General features: G+C 34.9%; 1 protein-coding gene across 1 annotated transcript in view; it reads right to left on the bottom strand.

Moving 5' to 3' along the window:
• Nucleotides 1-21,867, bottom strand: part of LOC145692407 (uncharacterized) — a 93,523-nt gene that overhangs the window by 34,215 nt on the left and 37,441 nt on the right. The window contains exon 4 of the mRNA XM_081767713.1: nucleotides 11,724-11,995. Within this exon, the coding sequence (XP_081623839.1) occupies nucleotides 11,724-11,995 (272 nt within the window). The remainder of the gene's footprint in view (nucleotides 1-11,723; nucleotides 11,996-21,867) is intronic.

Raw genomic sequence — 21,867 nt, 5'->3', positions numbered from 1 at the left:
AATATTTATACGCAGTTATTTTATCATTTATGCATTTTCTTCACCTTTAAAATACAAATTAAATATATTTTTTTTTCGTTTAAGAAAAGAAACTTTATTTGTAACGTATTAGTTCTTTTCCTTTCCACAGGTGGATCGATCGATTACGAGCATTTCGCAGGAGGAAGAAGAACAATTGAAATCTGGAACAATTGATATACGAAACGAAGATGGATCAGCATTTCCACAGGAAATTGTAATAGACGTAAGTTAAACATTTTGCTATTTGAATAAACATACAATAAACATACACATGAAGGCTTTCCAATCGTGGTTTGAACTTGCAAACCGATTACAGTCAGGTAAAACTGTTGACGCTGAAAACCAAGCAATTATTCGCAATGAAACTGAGCGTTGGAAAGAGGTTCTCAAACGACTGCTGTGTATAATTCAGTTTCTTGCTTCCCAGAACTTGGCATTTCGTGGTCAAAATGACACTATTTACTTAAGAAACAACGGCAATTTTCTCAAACTAGTTGAGTGTATTGCACAGTTTGATGTTACTATGGCTGAGCATTTGCGACGAATAACATGTAAAGAGACACATGTACATTATTTGAGCAAGGACATTCAAAATGAAATAATTGAACTCCTTGGGTCAAAAATAAAGGATAAAATTTTGACTGATTTAATGAAAGCGACATGTTATTCCGTAATATTAGATTGTACACCAGACGTAAGTCATACAGAGCAAATGACACTAATTGTTCGTTTCGTGAAGGTAGAACTGGGTAAGGAACCATCCATTGAAGAACATTTTTGGGGATTTTTGTGCATAAATGATTCTTCAGGAGAAGGACTAACTACCACTATTTTGGAAGAATTAGAAAAACTGAAAATTCCTCTCTCAAACATGCGTGGCCAAGGGTATGATAACGGTGCCAATATGAAAGGAAAGCACTCAGGCGTTCAAAAAAGAATATTAGATCTAAATAGTCGAGCATTTTTTGTCCCTTGTAGCTCCCAATCATTGAATTTGGTTGTGAATGATTCTGCAATGTGCTGTAGTGAGGCTGTAAATTTTTTTGCTTTATTGCAAGAAGTATACAATTATTTTTCTAGTTCCACATATCGTTGGTCTGTTCTGCAAAAACATATATCCAATTTCACTTTGAAACCTCTTAGTCATACTAGATGGGAGAGTTGTATTGATGCTGTCAAATCGTTTCGCTACCAGTTAGGAGAAATTTACGATGCTCTTTTCGAAGCATCAAAGAACTCAAAGATAGACGTTATGGGCAAAAATAAGGGTTGTTCCCTGGCTAGGAAGCTCCTGAATTTTAAGTTCGTTTGTGTTGTGGTGTTTTGGTATGAAGTTCTTTCTTGTGTTAATGTGGTTAGCCATGTTTTCCAACAAGAATCAGGGGACATTCAGCAAGCAGTTGATCTGCTTAAGAAAACCAAGTGTCGCCTTGAGAACATGCGAAGTGATGAAAGTTTCCAGAATATTTTGGTTGATGCCAAAGTAATTGCTGAAGAGCTCGACATTCAACCACAATTTGAGAATGAACCAAAACTCCGACCTAGAAAAGTCAAACGACAATTTTTGTATGAATCTGAAGACGAACCGATTAATGATCCATACAGTGCGTTTAAATGTAACTTCTATTTTTGCGCATTAGACACAATTATCTGTTCCTTGAATGAAAGATTTCAACAACTGAAGCAGCACAGCGAAATATTTGGTTTTTTGTATGACATCCATCCAATAACGGACAAAGAGTATTTACTAAAGTGTTGCAAGGACTTACAACTATCTTTAACAGACAAAGATCACTGTGATATTGACGGATTTCAGTTATATCAAGAGCTCTTACTTTTACCTTCATTTCTCGGTTCTGAAAGTGGGAGCAAACCGTTGCAAGTACTTACATATATTTGCAAGAACTCCCTTATTGGGTTATTTCCAAATGCAACTATTGCTCTAAGAATCTTACTAACTATTCCTGTAAGTGTAGCTTCAGCAGAAAGAAGTTTCTCCAAGTTCAAACTTATAAAGAACTACCTACGATCAACGATGACGCAAGAGCGTCTTGTAGGCCTTTCTATGATGTCTATTGAATGTGATGTTCTGTGTGAGCTTGACACTGATACTTTAATTAAAGACTTTGCAGAGAAAAAGGCACGAAAAGTTAACTTTACTTAGCATTGTAAACAAGTCAAAGGACAATTTCCATTAAAACTGTATAAAGATATAAAATTATATTACTGGTTGTATTATTTGTATTACGAAATCTTTGCACAATGCTGTTACAAAATATATTTGTATGTTCTTTTGTTCATATATGTGTTCTCTTTCGCAGTTAACAAGGTTGTTTATGTATATATGTGTAAATAAATGCTGTATCGCATCATCAATCTTAATTTTATATAAATCGTTGTTTCTTGAATCGTTCTGTAAATTTCTAATCAGTGACGTAGAATATTTTGCATGCTCATGTGTAAATAATTGTTTCGTATATCGTTAACCAAAACTTACTCTGTGTATTTAACTGACAAAAGTTAAGATCTTACTCAGTTTGATAACTGATTCTTATAGTTATAGAGTTCAAGGAGTTATCCTTTAAAAGCAGCTATCTGTAAGGTAGCATAGCAAATTTAAACTCAGTAATACCAATGGGTTGTAGGGGGCGCCATATGGATTCTTTGCCCGGGTGATATTTTCCCCTTCCGCCGGCCCTGGTCGTAGTGAAGAGTTATATGCAGTTTCAGAATTAAATAAATCTACGGGTGTATGTGATATTTCATAGTATAACTTAGGAAGCCTGTAGAATAGAAAGCGTTGAACTATTGACAGTCTAGGTCGTACTAAATGAGAATGATGTGTGTTATGAGTTTGTCTGAATGGAATTCGGAAATAAATTCTGAGAGTAACGATCGTTGTACAAACAGCTGTAGGAAGACGGCTCACTCTTTGAACTCAAAATGCATATTTGAAAATTGTGTCCTAGAAAAAGGATACGAAATGGAATTCAGGTCCCGAAATTTCAATTACCTTTACCTTGAATACAGAGAAAGATACAATCTTCATCGCTCCTTACAAAAAAAGCTCTCTGAATTTCAGATGAGAATTTTCGGTTGGTTGATTGATTGATATGTATTTAAGGTGGATCACCACCCGGAAGTCATTACATATTTTAGCTCATTCTTTTAACTACTGCGCAATGAAACGTTACATAATATAAATATTGTACTATAAGATAACGTTATGTTTCAGCTATAACACAAAACACTGATTCATTTGGTTGTGTCTTCTGATATCGAAAAATGTAACAAATAAAAGAAAATATTGGATTCGTTTTACAATGAGCACACAAGATGACACTTGCTGTTAGATTTTACTAGAATTGGTCAATTTTAGGTAATGTTTATTTGAATGTGTAAAGTACTTTAAAGTAACGATTTTATTACAAAATAAATATATTGTTTGACCATTTTTCGTGTTATGTTTCACATTTTATTTAAATATTAATTTACATTTAAGGAAATAGATTTGGAGAAGAAACTTGCGCAGAACGCCATAATGCGATCTTGCCAAATTTGTACATTTAATTCCTGGATTCTAGCGTTGCAATTCGAGAAGTGGAACTTAGCTGTGATTTGCAGTAAGGGTCGAAAGCTAATTTCTCCAGTAAGTATCCAAGCAGATTTCCACGATTACTTCCTTTATTATCAGGCACCAGTAAACACTCGACACTACCTGGCAACGCCGCACTATTCAAGCAGTGTTTAGCATAATACCGAGAACACCTAGTGATTCACCTTAATTCGTTTGTCTAAAGTGATGCTGTACAGAACGAGAATTAGAGTTTAAGTTGGATCTTAACCACTGTAGTGCGTTCGATGCTCACTTGCCGAGAATCAAACCACAGAACCTCATGCATCGAAGATCAAAGGTACGTTCACTAGCTACTAGGACAATAGAGAGAGCCGTGACTTTTGGGTTCAACACGGAAACATTAGGAAGGGACCAGGGGCTCATTGTGACTTTTGACATTTCATCTTTTCTTGGGGAATAACACAAGCTGTTATAGTACGATATTCATATATAAAAGACGAAGTCCTGAGTGACTAACTGATCTTCGCACAGGTATAACCGCTTAAGCTAGAAACTTGAAATTCTGACAGCAGATAAGATTTGTGACTTAAGGTATCACTAAGGACGGATTTTTTTGAAACTCGAAGAAAGGAAAGGGGAATGGGATGGAAATTATTTTAGTAAGATGGCATCTCTCCGTATCCCTTAAGGTTAGGGACTTGAGATTTTGTATTTGGATTTGTCATTTAAAATAATTTGACACGCTTTTCAATGTTTTTTGATACCACGCACCGAGACATAAACGTAGATTGCGTATCATCGGCAGATTTTTCAGGAACAAAAAAAGGACGTAGATTTGATTCTGTGCTGTAACTTTCACAGAAATGGACTCCAAGGTGACTAAGGCCGTTGTGTGTTTTCCGACGGTCGTAGTTTTTGCCCGTAATTATTTTCAACTCGTAAATATTCCCCGAAAGTTGTGAGTCTGACTCTAAAGTTGAACTCCTTGGATGTATCTGAATCGCAAAGAAAATGAAGAAAGATGAACTCGAAAAAGTTTTTGAATATAATACAATCTTGAACTGAAACAAAAGGGCACAACGTAAAATATATTAGTAAAATATGTGTATATATTTTTAATAAACAGTTATATATTCTACATATGATATTTGACTTGTTTGTTTAACGTCCCACAATTGTTCCAGGATGGCTAAAGGAGACGTTGACCTACTGATTATAGTACAATCCGAACCATTTTTTTCGTTCAATTGTACCCCCACCGGAGATCAAACCCGAGACCACGCGCAAGCGTGTTAGTTATTAGGCAAACGAAGTCCATATTACGTGTATATCTGAGATGAAAGAAAAACAACAAGTCATACATACTTTATTCTCTATTGGTAATTTCGTTTAAAGATGAGAATTTTTCAAAATTCAATTTTAATTTGCATTTTCTTTCAAATATGTGATATCGTCAACTAATATCGCCAGTCGGTATGTTAAACAAAATATAGTTTGTATGCAGTAATGAACGGAAACATCACTTTCGTTTTGCATTTCTGACCTTCTTTCGTTGATTTTATTGTAGGCTCCCGTTTCCTCTCACTTTCTTCATTCCACCATTTCACTCATCTCTCATCATCACCGTCTCCTTTAGCCTAACCGGCATAACCGTGGGACGTAAAACGTAAAGATTTCATTTCATTTTTATTGTAGGCTTTGCTAATCCATCAGAGTGTTTCATTTTTTTACTACTTATGCATTATAATGGATTATATTGTAATTCTATATAATTTTAATTCATGTAAAACTTTTACACATTTCGTGCTAGATCTGACATAATTTCTGTTGAGTTTGTGTAAGAGAAAGTTTAGTATTGATATTTTTGTTATTACATTATTTGCAGTATTTTATTGAATAAATTGTACATTTACCTTCGTAGTGTTTTATATGGTTAAGGAGTACGGCAATGTATTAAATTTATAAGGATTTATATTCACAATTCATTTCTTTACAAGTTACTGCTGTAGTTTAATTTCAAACCGCGTTCTGGGTTCCTGTTAGAAGTACAGTACAAGGTTTAAATCCAGTGATGATTAATATTATGTATTAGAAAGTGTATTCATTTCATTCTCCTGTACTTGATCTGTGCCCTTGAGTGAGCAGGGCAGTTCTTTTAAGGGAAATATCATAGCATTCTTATTTCGGGGAACGGACAAGGAAGCCCACCCATCAGAGAGTCCAGTGGGCGGGGTCTCCTTTTCAACTTCCGGTGTGACAGACTTTGAAATATTAAATGTCCTCGATGTGTCTGTGTTCGTGTCCCTGTCGTTGAAGGTTACTGGAAATAACTGTAAAACTAAAATAACCGAGTATTAGAAAGTGAAGTGGAGACCTGAAGGGACACGTACAGCACAAAAGCGTATAGGCCGACTTCGTCTCTTGACTGACAGAGGCCGCCGACAGTTGAAGAGAGTTGTAAAGTGTAATAGGCAGACATCTAACCAGACCATCACACAGGAATTCCAAACTGCATCAGGATCCATTCCAAGTACTATGACAGTTACGCGTGAGGTGAGAAAACTTCATGGTCAAGCGGCTGCTCATAAGCCACACATCACACAGGTATATGCCAAACGACGCCTTGCTTGGTGTAAAGAGCGTAAACATTGGACGATTGAACAGTGGAGAAACATTGTGTGGAGTGACGAATCACAGTATAGCGATCGACAATGTGGCGATCCGATGGCAGGGTGTGGGTATAGCGAATGCCCGGTGAACGTCATTTGTCAGCGTGTGTAGTGCCAACAGTAAAATTAGGAGGCGGTGGTGTTATGGTGTGGTCGTGTTTTCCATGGAGGGGGCTTGCACCCCTTGTTGTTTTGCGTGGAACTCTCACAGCGCATAGAGCGTTCACCTCTGGTGCTTGGGGTCCCGGGTTCGATCCCATCTCCCGCCAAGTGAACTTTGTGGTAGACAAACACCGTGTGCATGGGTTTTCTCGGGGTACTCCCGTTTCCTCCCACTTTCTTCATTCCACCATTTCATTCATTACTCATCATCACCGTCTCCTTTAGCCTAACCGGCATAACCGTGGGACGTAAAACTCATAGATTTCATTTCATTCATTTTTCTCACAGCGCAGGCCTACATTGATGTTTTAAGTACCTTCTTCCTTCCCACTGTTGAAGAGCAATTCGGGGATGGCGATTGCATCTTTCAACACGATCGATTACCTTTTCATACTGCACGGCGTGTGGCGGAGTGGTTACATGACAATACCATCCCTGTAATGGACTGGCCTGCACAGTGTCCTGACTTGAATTCTATAGAACACATTTGGCATGTTTTGGAACGCCGACTTCGTGCCAGGCCTCACCGACCCACATCAATACCTCTCCTAAGTTCAGCACTCCGTGAAGAATGGGCTGCCATTCCCCAAGAAACCTTCCAGCACCTGATTGAAAATATGCCTGCGAGAGTGGAAGCTGTCGTCAAGGCTAAGGGTGGGCCAACACCATTTGAATTCCAGCAGTACCGATAGAGGGTGCCACGAATGTGTAAGTCATTTTCAGCCAGATGCCCAGATATTTTTGATCACATAGTGTATAATCCAAAATCTTTTACTCAAAGAAAGTCGTTACTATGTATCGTGATGAAGACAAACCCTACTTAATTTCTGTTAAGACATTCAAAGTTTGGATTTTCGTATTGATCAGGAGCTTATACCTTTTTCCCCTCTTTTCCTTCCAAAGTGTCTCTTATAAAGCAATTCATCCTTATAGTGGGTCCAAAAAATTCTTTTCCGTTTCCTATCAACTTTAGAATCCTTATTTGAACTTTAGTATTACGTAACATTGAAGTCCCAAATATTCAGTAATAATAATAATAATAATAATAATAATAATAATAATAATAATAATAATAATAATATAGAAGACAGATTCCGTATGAGGACAGATTCTATTAAAATCTGTCAAATCGACCCTATCCTTAGGCAAAAGTTACAAAATAGTCGGGATTGAAGAGAAATGTCAGTACTATCAGGACATACCCTCTGCATACGTCGCTACAACTAGCTAAATGTTAAACGAAAAATTTCCAGGCAAATTTCATGTAGAAAGTAGGATTAACGAACTCTCAAGAGCCCTAAGAAAATTTGTTTTTAAGTAAAGGTTATGCCGGCTAAGCTACAGAAGACGTGGACGATGAGAATGAAAGAAATATTGGAATAAAGAAAGTGGGATAAGCGGAACCCGGAGAAAACCTACATACACGGCGTTTATCCAGCACAGGGCCCACTAGGCGGGAGCTGAGTGGAAGAAGATTAACCATTAAATTAACAACACTTCAGTAATAATAATAATAATAATAATAATAATAATAATAATAATAATAATAATAATAATAATAATAATAATAATAATAATAGTATTAAAAGTTTTAAAGTTGCCCTAAAATTTGGCAAAACATACTTAAAAGTAGGGATATCGGAGAAGGGGTTCCGTACCTTCAAGTCACACCTCTGCAACTACCCAAATTTTAAAGGAAAGCGTTAAACTAAATTGTTATGTAGAAAACATTCTAAGGTACGTTTTAAGTGAAATCACCGTAACAAAAATAACTGAATGTCATTGAACGCCAAGGCATATAGTAAACTAACTTATAAAATATACATATGTAATTATAAAATCTCTTCCACAAACGTATATACACGGCCATAATTCATTGAGCTCTGAAGCACAAAGTAACAGAATAGCGTATAAGATTCAGTCTGCAGAGCAATTGTTACTTAAAGAGTGGACAGACATTATTTCGAGAATCGAGATAAGATGAGAAATGTCTACGATATTTTTCTTCTCGGCTCGATTCTCATCTCCAAAGCGAGAGGATAATTTGAATTAGCCTTGTCCCGTCTCGAAAGTAAAGTGTTAATTGTCATCCTGATTTTTTTGTTTTGTTTTGTTTTAGAATCGAGATGGGAAATTCAATTTCCTCTCCTCGTGGGCAACATTAAACAAAACCGAAATAGTTTTTGCCAAATTTTACGTTTCTGCTTGTAATGATATAACCTGAGCGATAATACGTTTCTAATATTTAATCTACGAAATAATTGTTATTATTATTAGTTTATTATTACAACTGTTATTATTCCTGAAAATTTGATTTTTCAAGTATTGAAAGATCTGAGTATTCAAATATCTGAATATAATAAAACGTGTGTCATCGCCGATCAATCGCTATCAAAAATCTTCCATTATAAAAACGCCACAGTGGATTCGATCCAAGAACCTCTAGATTATTGGTCGAGCACCTTGACTACTGAATTACGATCACTACGCGGTAAATGATTCGTCTTTAGTCTGGTTACTTTAGGTTTCTTTACTTCCGCTTGCAAAGTTGTATGTTGTTTTTCTTCGTTTCAAAACGTCTTTCGTATTTTTTTTTATGATTATATAAGTGAATAATCTTCGGCAAAGTGTACATTAATAACTTGAGTTGTTCTTAAACGTTTGGTTCACAAATTTGTTTTTTTTTTTTTTTCACATGAAACTACAGATATGACAGATTTAATTCTTATACTATGCATTTGTTTGAAAGCAGTCGCCATTACCTGATCAATGACTTACCTGACCACGATACATACGTAACGAACCTCATATTGTTGCAATGACATGATCATTTGTTATCATCAAAGCATGTAAATGACTTCTTTTAAGATTGAACATTAATGAACAGAATGGTTGAATATTTTTATTTAAATATATTGAAGTCGTTTAAAACATCATAGTCAATTACAACAATTAAAACAAATACTAAAATTAAACGTCTTGATACTTTAGTACATGTAAGGAGAGAATAACAGAAACCTGAAGAAAGAACCATAGTGAAATGTATGATTTGAAGGTTTATGTTCCTTTTATTATCGAGGCTATATGAAACGTGGACTTAAATGTTAAAATAAAATCGAGACCATATAATCTAATACTAAGAAGTGAATCAGGATTTCCAATTCTAAATAGTTACTGTTATGAGAAAACTCAAAGTTTTCCTGCCCTGCAAAATAAGTAAATGAAATATAGACCTGAAGTTTAACGTAAGATCTAGCTTAATGCATATGTACTACATACTCACGGTCTTTCATCAAGAGATGAGGTTGGTTTTACCCTATGAACCAAGTAAAGCTAAGTGAAGCTATACCATAAGTCACGACCATTGACTAGGAACCATGAGTCAGACATCCATATAACTATTGAATGTAATAAACCATGGAAGAAGATAAAATAATGAAGTAACAAAATTTGGAATTTTTGCCAATTTTCTACCCAGATGAGATGAACCAACTAAATTTATGCTTAGTTATTTATTTATATTTCTAAGTATTACCAGCCTTAAACCGGTCACGTATAAAAGATAAAATCTCTTGGTGAGGACGCTATTCGAGAAAGCAGGCAAGGAAGAACGGAATGTTTAAAGGTGGAAGGAAGCGGATGGGACCTGTATGTTAGGTACCATCCCGGCTGTTACCTGGTGTGAATGAGGAAAGACCTTATTCGAGGTAGCTGGCCTAAAAAACTATCGCACATTTTCGATTAAGTTTCCGCACTGGGGCCCAAACTAGCAGAAGTACATATCCAGATCCTATAATATCGTACCAAACTTTTAGTTTTATTAATTTCCAAATTATAAGAGGTGGTCCTATATACCATCCCCAAAATTGAATGGTAATCTAATTTACCAATTGCCAAAATTTAGAGGGAGTAATCCTATATACTCCTGGACTATAATTCCAAGCCAAGAACTATGTCCCTAACCAGAAACCAAGCAGAATAAGAGTTAACACTAGTGCTTGTGTACTACTCAAACTATTATCATTCCATCATTATCATTAATCTCATTATCAGCTTCTCCCTTAGCCTTGATGCATTATCGTGGGACCTTACTTTTAAAAAAATACAAAGCAGAGTACAAAGGGAAGAGCAAAATTTGCGTTGAACGAATCCAAAGATATTTGCTTGTTCCCCTTAATTTTCAATATGCATGATTTCCTTTCTTTATTTATTCCCAGTTTATATTCTTCGAAGTTATATGATATTTGCCGAAATATTACTCATAGACGTTGACAATGTGAACATCTGGAAAGAAATTATTCCTATCTTCAAAACAATTGTTATAGAAACATTTGTTCTACGGTGAAATAAAATAGACACATTTCAAATAATACAGAGCATACACTTGCTTGAGTTGTAGCAACAGGGGTAATTCGTCGCTTATTAAACTTTGTTAACAAGGATTTCAGAATACAAACTGCAGAATATCCAGAGTCAGACGGGGCTTCCTCATTTAAAAGTGTATTGACATTCGAAAATAAAGTGTAATTAGCTAATTCTGTATTGAACGAAACACATACATCTTGGTTTCTGTTTCATTATTTCCGTTCTGGAGTCTATTATAGTTTTCCTTCAACATTTACCTTAATGAATACACAAAGATTTTCTCCACAATGATTTTGATGTTCAGATCAGTTTCATGCTGCATTAGCTGTCCTCTGGCTATTTTAATTATGGTAAAATGACTTTTTACAAAATACTTCGTTAAAACAAATTTTATTTTACCTATTTTGCCTGTTTCGCACATTCTTGCCTACACAATTATTTTAGTTTTTTTTTTATATACGTTACAATTTTTAAATATTAGAATCAAACATTATGTACATAAGTTAAAATTAAAGCTAAGCTAGTACGAGCTCAGTGGTCTCTTTCTTCTGGAGGTAGGTGTATTAATCCTAACTTCTCAAACACAGATTTTATTTTGATTTCGGAATTATGTAGCAGTCAGTTAGCTTATTCCTTCCCTGTTGTACAATTCCAGCAGTGAGTGTGTGTTCACTCAAACTCATTCCTTGTTTGGAAGCCAATAGTCTCATACACCTATTAAACATACCAGTACTAGTGAAATGTATTAGAGCAGGTGTATACTCTGAATATGGAGCGGTAATTATATCTATTCTTCGGTATTTTGTTCCCATAATGTTCTTCAGGTAGTACTAAATCTTCTGCTTTCAAAGTCTCCAACCAACATACAAACTTCGTTAATATATAAGTAAAGTGAATAACATAATTATCAAGAACTATTTCATACTCACTTAAAATTAGCGAGATTAAAGGAAACAGAAAGAGGTGTTACATGATCTGATATGCTTAGGGTAAAGCTAACAGTTCCCATTGTTTCATCCACTTCCAGGACCACTTTTGCATGGTAAACACTGTTTCCATCATGAACCACACAATTATTGTACTGCAACTGAAAATTAAGATTTTTCATGTAGTCTTCTGAAGCATAGTAAGTTTCAATGATAGTAATAATAATAATAATAACGTAGAAATTTCTCCGCTTGCCAAGAAATAGTTCTCTTTTCTGTGAAGAAACACAAAAGACTTGAATGTTCTAGAACATATCATCACCGTTTTTTAAAAAAAAAACTCGATAGAGCAGATTTTGAGAAACGGAGGTATGATTTTTCTGTTATGCTTTCTATGATACCAATCAAGCTGTGATATCAGGATTGACAAATATCGAAATGTGCCATGTGTGTAGAATACTAAATCATGAACGTTTTGTCAGAACTCGATAGAGGTTATGTACAATAAGAACAAAAATGTAATTGTAAGAAAAAAAAGATGTTTTGTGCTCTATCGAGTTTTCAAAAAACGCTCCTCATATGTTTAAAAACACGCAATCACATACACTGGATTAATAGAGGACTACGTTGTCAAAAACTAATACTAATAAATGAAAATTCGGACAATTTGAATATCATTGGAACATACACACTATACAGTAACAAAATTTTAGGACATTAGAAAACAGAAAATTTTGAAATCCGTACGGATAACTTTCGGTATTAGAATAACGGTTCATATTATGATAGCAAAATACCGATCATACAGAAATACCGGCACAGACTACATATATCAAACTACTAATTATACCGAGATACCCAAATACCTTGAATATCCGAATGATTTTTCCCAGTTTTCTTCATTCCATATCTTGTAAATGCATAGTAGCCATTGTCTTATTTTTTCAATCATTTACAAACAAATCAAATTATGTTATCTTCCTTCCATACATGAATACACATATTCCTGGACTCCGAGAGAAGATATCAGTTACAATTTTTCACTTAGTTTGGAGAAATACGAACTAAAGAAAGAATGGAGGACATGAAAACAATGATGGAGTCAAGTATAGTCCGAATATTTTATCCGATATACAGTGTACAGGCACGTAGCCAAAAAGGGGGTCCGGGGGTTCCGGACCTCTGCTTCCAGACCAGAAATGAAATAAATTAAGGAAGGGTGAAACAAAATGAAAAGAGAAAAAGAAGGATCAGTGTTTAAAAAAAACTACAGGAAGCTTTTGGTTACTCTTTCTTACGAGGAGATTTGTATTACAGTAGGACGTCGATAATCCTAACGTCAAAAATCCGAACGTGGTCCCTAGAAGCTTTTGACATCTTGTCTTAGTGCTAGCGATAAACAAACAATAGGGTTGTCTGTCGGCCTTGCGTAAAATCAGTGTTTTCCAAAAGCTCATTAATATGTAATTGTTTGTCACGCTTATCTTTAGTTTTATTTTCCCTTAGGCATAAACAGGTTATGTTTTAAGTGTGAGTTACAAGAACTGTGTAATTTAGTGTACCAGCAGGTTCTTCAGAAACATTAAAAGTAAGTTGCCTTACATACGGTATTGTAATTACTGTATGTACTGTATAACCACTGTATCGATAAAAGAGCATACCGTACAGTCAGTGATGAAAATTTTCCGGAAAATTTTCCGATTCATAAAAACACACTCCACTTATTCCTACATCGTTGTTTAGCCGTGATGTGAGGTGGAAAATTTTCTTCTATATTTATCCGGAAAATTTTCCATTCTTAAGAAATATCAGCGATCAAGTAACAATTCCTCAGTAGTTACAAAATTGATTGAATTTATATATAGAAATGTTAAAAATTGAAAGATCGTTTAAAGAATCTGAAAATTTTCATGGCTCAGACAATTTTCAGTACTATGTAGGAACAAGTGAAACAATTTTTCATGAATCGAAATGAATCAGCGATGAAAATTTTCCGGAAAATTTTGAAACGGAAAATTTTCCGATTCATATCCGTAATGTGAGGTGGAAAATTTTCTTCTATATTTTTCCGGAAAATTTTCTGTTCTTAACAAATATCAGTGATCAAGTAACAGTTCCTCAGTATTCATAAAATTGATTGAAATCATGTATAGAAATGTTAAAAAGTGAAAGATCGTTTAAAGAATCTGAAAATTTTCATGGGTCAGAAAATTTTCCGTACCATGTAGGAACAAGTGAAATAATTTTTCATGACTCGAAATATTTTCTTTCTTGTACGGAAAAATTGAACTTTTTATGAGTCGGAAAATTTTCATCATTTTGAAGCAAAAAGTAAAACAACTTTTTGCGAATCGGAAAGTTTTATTGCTCTCTAGAAACATATGAAAGGAATTTTCAAGAATCTGAAAATTTTCATCACGATGTTGAAATACAACAGTACATTGTATATTTGTAATTTTGGGCCATAAAATATTCTAAATATGTACTAGGCTGGCTGATTTTACTATCAGAAGAAGAGAAAGAAATAGTGTATAATTATAATTATAATATATAAAGGTATTCAAATGTTTAAAAATAATAAGACTTTGGAACGTCGTTGTCAGGACGACCAGGTATAAAATAAATGGAATCAAAAAAGGACGGAGTGTGTATTATTTAATGGCTCAAAGTTATTACAAAAGGAACCAGTGATTTAATCGTTGTAGAAACAAGTGAAAAAACTTTTCATAATCCGGCCAATTTTGGATATTGTGTATAGTGCTGTCTGGTGGAAAATATTCCACTATATTTAACAGCACATTCATCTATAAAATTGAATTCCTGTAGAGGAAAGTTAGACAGCAACAAATTGTCATTTTCGAATTAGCTTTCGAAAACTAGAAAATTTTGTAATATTTCAAGTTGGAAAGTAAAAATATATAGTTTTCTCTCTCTCTCCTTCTCTCTCTCTCTCTCTCTCTCTGTGTGTGTGTGTAAAGTGCAGGGAACATACATCGAGTTCGCAGAGAAAAAAATATCCCATTCCAATACTTAAAATGTAACAAGAAATAGGGAAAAAAAAAACTTTCTGAATTTATCAATTTCAGAAACAGAAAATTTCACTACTTTTTCACATGTAGGCCTGCCTATGTAATGAGATAACTACATAAAAGTTCCTTATGAAGATTACTTTTTTAACAGAAAATATTCTTCATAATCTTCAGAAAATGATTTTATTGTATTTAACCCTTGTAAGTCATAATTTCAATATTGGAATTTTGTATAATCAACATCTTAGAGCAGATATTTGTATTGTAAAACTACCATTATTATGTGTAAAAATGTATTAGAAATAGTGACGATTCGATAGAACAAGTACATATATAAAAGAAATATGTTTTTTAATTTGTAAATTAAAATGAAATTACTTGCCTTTAGAACGCAGCGCTAATAGTGCTGTTTTTATGTTTCTTTTATTATTTTATTGGAAGAACAACTACACAAATCAGCTTCCTTATTAGTTATATTTCACTTTCTCTTTTGAATGAATATATGAATAATTAAATAAATAAATGTTTATTTCCAGAAAATGGTCAGTATTTGCTTTCATGAGTTACTTAAACTTGAATTTTGGGTAGTCAAAAATTTACAGTACGCACTTTATATTATATCTACTTATTTATAAATGTTGCAGTATGTAAATCTATAAAAGTAGTAAAACTATGAGAAAACCGTCTTATGCGTATTAAACTGATTAAATCTAAAATTGTAAGATCAAAGGTGGATTCTGAGGGAAGAACGCATTGAAGTTTTTGAAACATTCTTGAAATGAAGAATCGTTAGATTTTCACTTCATGAAACTATTTAAGACAATATTTATTACCAATAAATTTTACGGCTAAACAACGATGTAGGAATAAGTGGAGTGTTTTTATGAACCGGAAAATATTAATGACTTTTAATAGATTGAAATTTTAAATAATAGAGGGATATTTGTACTCTACGAACTCAATGTATGTCCTCTGGACTTTGCATACACACACACACACAAACAGAGAGAGAGAGAGAGAGAAAGGAATTGAATTGAGTTGATTTTGAGTTTAACGTCCCTTTCAGCAGCGAGACTATTTAAGACGGGACCAACTGATTAACGTGGAATCCGAACTACATGAGCTCCCGCTGGGAATCGAAGTCAAGCCTTCCATGCCAAAGGCGCGTATGCTAACCGCTTAGCAACGAGGAGCTCGCAGATGAAGAGAGAGAGAGAGAAACACTGTGTAAAATTTTGCTTCCCAACTGGAAATATTAGAAAATTTTCCTGTTCCCGAAAGCTAATTGGAAAATTATAATTTGTTGCTGACTAACTTTCCTCTACAGAAATTCAATTTTGTAGCTCTATGTGCACTTAAATACAGTAAAAAATTTTCCACCTAACATCACTATACATAATATCCAAAATTGTCCGGCTTATGAAAAGTTTTTTCCACTTGTTTCTACATCTTGATGAAAATTTTGCGATTTATGAAAACTCCTTTCAGTTGTTTCTACAGAGCAATAAAACGTTTCGATTCACAAAAAGTTGTTTTAATCTTTGCTTCAAAATGATGAAAATTTTCCAACTCATAAAAAGTTCTTCAATCTTTCCATATAAGACAGAAAATATTTCGATTCATGAAAAATTATTTAACTTGTTCCTACATAGTACTGAATATTGTCTGAGCCATGAAAATTTTCAGATTCTTTAGACAATCTTTCACTTTTTAACATTACTGTACACGAATTCAACCAAGTTTATGATTGCTGAGGAATTGTTACTTGATTACTGATATTTTTTAGAACGAAAAATTTTACGGAAAAATATAGCGGAAAATTTTCCACCGCACATCACTACGTATAGTATATTTAAGCCTAAATGTCATTTTCTTGGTTATTTTAGAAAATCCAAACTACTTGTGCTTCCAATTAGCTCGGATTTTCGACTTCTTACTGTACTTGCAATACATGGTGGCGAGGTGAGCGAGATATCGTGAAAGAGTCAGGGAAATTGAAATTTCTAGAAAAGTTACGGAATTCTCATAATGTCTGCTGCTAGTCAGGAAGATTTCAAGCTTCCGAAAGATAGTGCCGTTGTGTAAAAGCGTGGACATTTTTTAACGTAATTTTTCTTCATCGCATCCTTGCAATACCAAACATGTTATTTAAAAAACAATTTTCTACTCATCCTTTAACCTGTCATTTGGAACCGACAGTAGTTGACGGAATAATAAAAACAAAAATTTGTGTGTTACGAAACTTCTGTTAGTATATGATTCAACAGAGAAAGGAACGCAGATATTGTAAAATATTTTGCAAGACATTATTGAGTATGCACCTTTTATAATAGTGAATATGTACTTTTTATAATAGTTGAGGTTATAATGAAAGGAAAATTGTTATATTTGAATAAACAGAGGAAGGACGTAAATATTATAAAATATTTTTCAATACTTTTTTTATTCTTTTACTCGAGATTTCTTCATAGTTTGTTATTAAAATACTTACCAACATATCCTCATTTTATTGTCCTAACAAAAAAAAATATATGTTGATAGTAAAGTAGGATTGATCAAGCCCCTGGGCCTTCAGAATTTCATGTCACGCCCCCTCCCCCTCCCCTCCCCCGTTAAGAAATCCTGGCTAAATGACCCAATATGTGTTCCAGTAAAATAGTCTGGAATGATCGAGTCCCTGATGTGATGACTGCAGTATTTCATGTCAAGGACCCCCCATTCACGAAATCCTGGCTACGTGCCTGCAGTGTAAAGTAAAAAGAACAACCTTTAAATTGCAAGCAATATCTCTCGAAAAATTAAAATAAAGTTTCAAATTTGGCTTCTCACCTCAGAGATCATTATCCCAATACTTACTACGAGCTACTAAGGTTCAAATATATATAGGGTGTTAATGAACTATACCGACAAACTGTAAGAGGTGATTCCTCACATCAAAATAAGAGAAAAAGTTCATATTGACCTATGGCGAAAAGCGTATAGTTTCAGACTTAGTGCGGTCCAAAATCGGGGAAAAGCAAAATTTCAACAGAACCTATATCGAATTCCAGAAACTGTGGATGTTGGTCCTTATCAGTGTAAAGGAAGCCACGCATACGCAATCCAAAAGTGCATTTCATCAATTTTCAATAAGTGTACAGGTTATTTCCTATGGGGTATAATTCTCAGATATGATCCCAATAGAATTTTCAGATATACCCTGATTTCAAGGAGGGTCCAAAGTGGACAGGAGGTAAGCCTTGACATCAATGGAAATCCAATGCTTTGGAGGGAAGTCGGAAGTGTTAGGAACCGGCCTCTGCATGTTTCTGTGTGTGTGTGTTCGGAATAATGTTTGATGCGATGTATTTCGTCATGGCATATTTCACGGTTTCTTCACTGATAAGCGTGAAAGAAAACATCGCAGCATGGATTTTCCCGAGTACGAGAGACCGTGCTGCTGACGATCCTTACTCTTCCGACATTGCGCCAAATGATTCCGTGTTCACTGCTATTAAGACATATCATTTGCCTACTTCGGGCCAATCATAAAGTAAGAGCATATCTCAAAATTCGGTTGATGGCATGTCTGGGAATTTCACCCTGCAGAGAATACTCTGTACACCAACTGAACATTAATGAAATATGCATTTTGTGATTGAGTAAGCGCAACTTTACACTGATAAGGACCACCATCCACAGTTTCTCGAATTCGAAACAGGGCGTTTTGAAATTTGGCTTTTTCGCGATTTTGGACAGCCCTAGTTCTGAACCTATGAACTTTTTCCCCCAGGTCATATGAATTTTTTCTCTTATTTGATGTAACGAATCAGTTGTTACAGTTTGTCGCTATAGTTCATTAACACCCTGTATATCTATCTATCTATCTATATATATATATATATATATATTTGGTCTAGGAATTAATTCGTGCGGTTTTACAAAAGATGGCGTAACTAGCTTATTGTCCCATAGTTTCGTTGATCCGAACATGCGTTGAAAACTACTGTCATTGAGCATCTTGTTTAGTATATGTCAGTTGCTTGAAGCGGAAACAACAACATTTTTTCTTCAACTGAAAATGGCGCATTTTGTGCCTGATAAAGTGTTTCTGCGGGGAGTTATTCTTCATTGCTTTAACATGAAGAAAAGTGCTACCGCAAGTCATCATATTTTAGTGGAAGTGTTTGGTGACCATGCTCTAGCTGAGCGAACGTGTCAGAAGTGGTTTGCACGGTTTAAAGGTGGTGATTTCAGCTTGGAAGACCAAAAGCAATTTGGACAGCCAAAAGAATTTGAAGATGAAGAATTGAGAGCATTGCTTGATCAGGATTCGTGTCAAACGCAGGACGAACTTGAGTTGAGCATTTGGAGTTGAGCAAATAACAGTTTCCAAACGTCTCAAAGCCATAGGAATGATTCAAAAGATGTCTTATTGGGTTTCACATGAATTGAAAAGAAAGGCGTTGAAAGAAGAAAAACCGTTTGCGAATTGCTGCTTCAAAGACAGAAAAGGAAGGGATTTTTGCATCGAATTGTAACTGGTGATGAGAAGTGGATTCATTACGAGAATCCTAAACGAAAAAAGGCCTGGGTGAAGCAAGGTGAACCAGGGCCTTCACAACCGAAACGAGATATTCATTGTGCAAAGGTTATGCTGTATATATGGTGGGATTTGAAACGTGTGGTGTACTATGAACTTCTGAAACTTGGTGAAACTATTAATGGACACCGCTATCGACAACAATTAATGCGTTTGAAGCAAGCTCTGGCCTGAAAACGACCAGAATGGAATAACAGGCATAATAAACTTATGTATCAAGATGATAACGCTCGACCACATGTCGCAAAACCGGTCAAAACCTATTTGGAAAATGTCGGATGGAAAGTGTTACTCCACCCGCGATATTCACCAGACACTGCTCCGTCTGACTACTACTTGATCGATTGCATGAATAACGATTTGATTGGACAGCGGTTCACTTCTTCAGAAAATATCGAAAAATGGGTCTTTGATTAGATTGCGTCAAAAGATGAGGAATTCTTTTGACACGGAATCCGTAGATTGCCTGAAAGATGGGAGAAAGTAGTGGCTAGCGATGGACAATATTTTTGTTAACGTATTCATTTACTTTGTTTTTGAAATAAAGCTTCAATTTTTATTAAAAACCGCACGAATTAATTCCTAGACCAATATATATATATATATATATATATATATATATATATATATATATATATATATATATATATATATATATATATATAGTATTAGATTTCTTTAAAAATATTTGTTAATATAAAACAATTTTTAAAATACTGGCAGTAGGAAATATCATAACTGTAAAGAGATTGCAATGATTAACAATCCGCTGCACGCGATTTGCTAATTATTTCACTACTAATTCGAATGTCCCAAAAGCACATCTTTTCAAAGTTACTTTCCTGCCAACTGAAACTAAGTATTAAATTACGAACAACCCACTAAAGTCATCAGGGGAAAGGTAAGAATATTTGGAAACATTATGTTGTTTTCTGATAGATTCGATCCGTTTTTGCGTAGAAGATTGAGAGGGATATATATTTCAGGAAACAAAGTAAAATCACATTTATTTGTGATGTCAGTACTACAACCAAACACAAAAGGAAACGAAACCTTATAAATTTTACTGAGCATAAGGTAATTTATTATTCTTTTTTTATTCTTTTGAATCTTTCTTTGTCACGAAAAGAGATAATTATTTTTGTAATTATTTTTTGCAGCCAAATGCATGTAAGTGTGTTCATGTGTATATCATGCATGTATAATTGCATGTATGTATCACACAAGCAAGAAGCATTGTGAGCACAAGTATCCAAAGACTCCCTTTTGCCATTTCGTCAGCTAACATTTCGCCCCACTCCTACACATAACCTGCTTTACGATTTGTGCTTTTAACAGGTGGAGGCAAGTTCAAGTTGCTGTTCTAGCTACTACCAGGCGTAAATAATGATGGAGCAGGCATTAGTTGGGTTGCCTATCTCATGGATTGTATACCTCAAGAATTTATGTGGCCAACTGTACATAGGTATATGTTTTAAAAAAAGGAATTATACGTCGACTAATCCAATTGCAGCAACGTTGTCACTGCTGAGTTGTGGAAGTTCGATTTGGTCAAATCTGAAACTGGAATGTGACATTTCAGATCTAAAACAATATTTGAGAGTTGTCGAAAATATTTTTCTGAAACTATAGGGTCTACATAAAATATATCCGGAGTTTCATGCGCTCATCACATAGCCCCCGTTAGAATAGATTATGTTACTAGGGTGCAGCGTTTTACCACTTTTTTCTCAGAACGAAATGTAATACCTGGCAAAAGTGGCCAATCCACATGGATATTTCAGGTATAGATTTTTTTTCAAATCAGATAATATCTTCTGTGAGAACTATTGCCTCACAGTTTCCAAATTTACCTGAAAATTGCAAAAAATACAAAAGTTGTTCATTAATTTTAGTTATGTTAAAGTAAACATATTTTTGGTTAAATGCATGTCAGTTGCTATGAAAACTGACATTCAAGTATAAAAATGCCAGTTATATGCACTTTGGGGGAATAGGGGTGCCTCCTCTGGGGCCAGAAAGGGGGGCAAATTCAGTACAGTTAAGCGGTTGTGCAGTTCCTCGCTCACCTGGCAATATAGCCTGGCCAAGTGACCTAGAGCCCACCATGTAGAGGTGGCTGCACCTAGGGCTTCTCCGCTCAGCCTATCCAATCAAACAACCATATATTGGGCCGGATGAACTGATTCCATTAGTCACAGTCAGGAAACATTGTCACAAATTGGGACTTTGATTGAAATTTAGACGCAGCTTCCCTAGAAAGTAAGGTTGACCTGATTATTCCGCCTCTAACATCACTGCCACATACTCGGGAGGTTTCTTCAGTGAGCAATTTCACTATCCGTTCTACTGCCACCGTGTGGCACGGATGGACGGTGAAAGACCATTCTGGCACAGTGTTGTCAGGAAGTGAAAGTTTGACCATGAGCTGTTTGTTTGGTATCGTCCATAGAACTTACTGGTAGTACAGTTATTGAAACATCACTGCTTTCCCAAACGGTCATTGCAGTGTAATCGTTTGCCTCAAAATTCAGTC

The sequence above is a fragment of the Thermobia domestica genome, chromosome 8 (genome assembly GCF_964235325.1).
Source record: "Thermobia domestica chromosome 8, izTheDome1.hap1.1, whole genome shotgun sequence".
Lineage (NCBI taxonomy): Eukaryota > Metazoa > Arthropoda > Insecta > Zygentoma > Lepismatidae > Thermobia > Thermobia domestica.
This window is presented reverse-complemented; position numbering and strand designations above follow the sequence as displayed.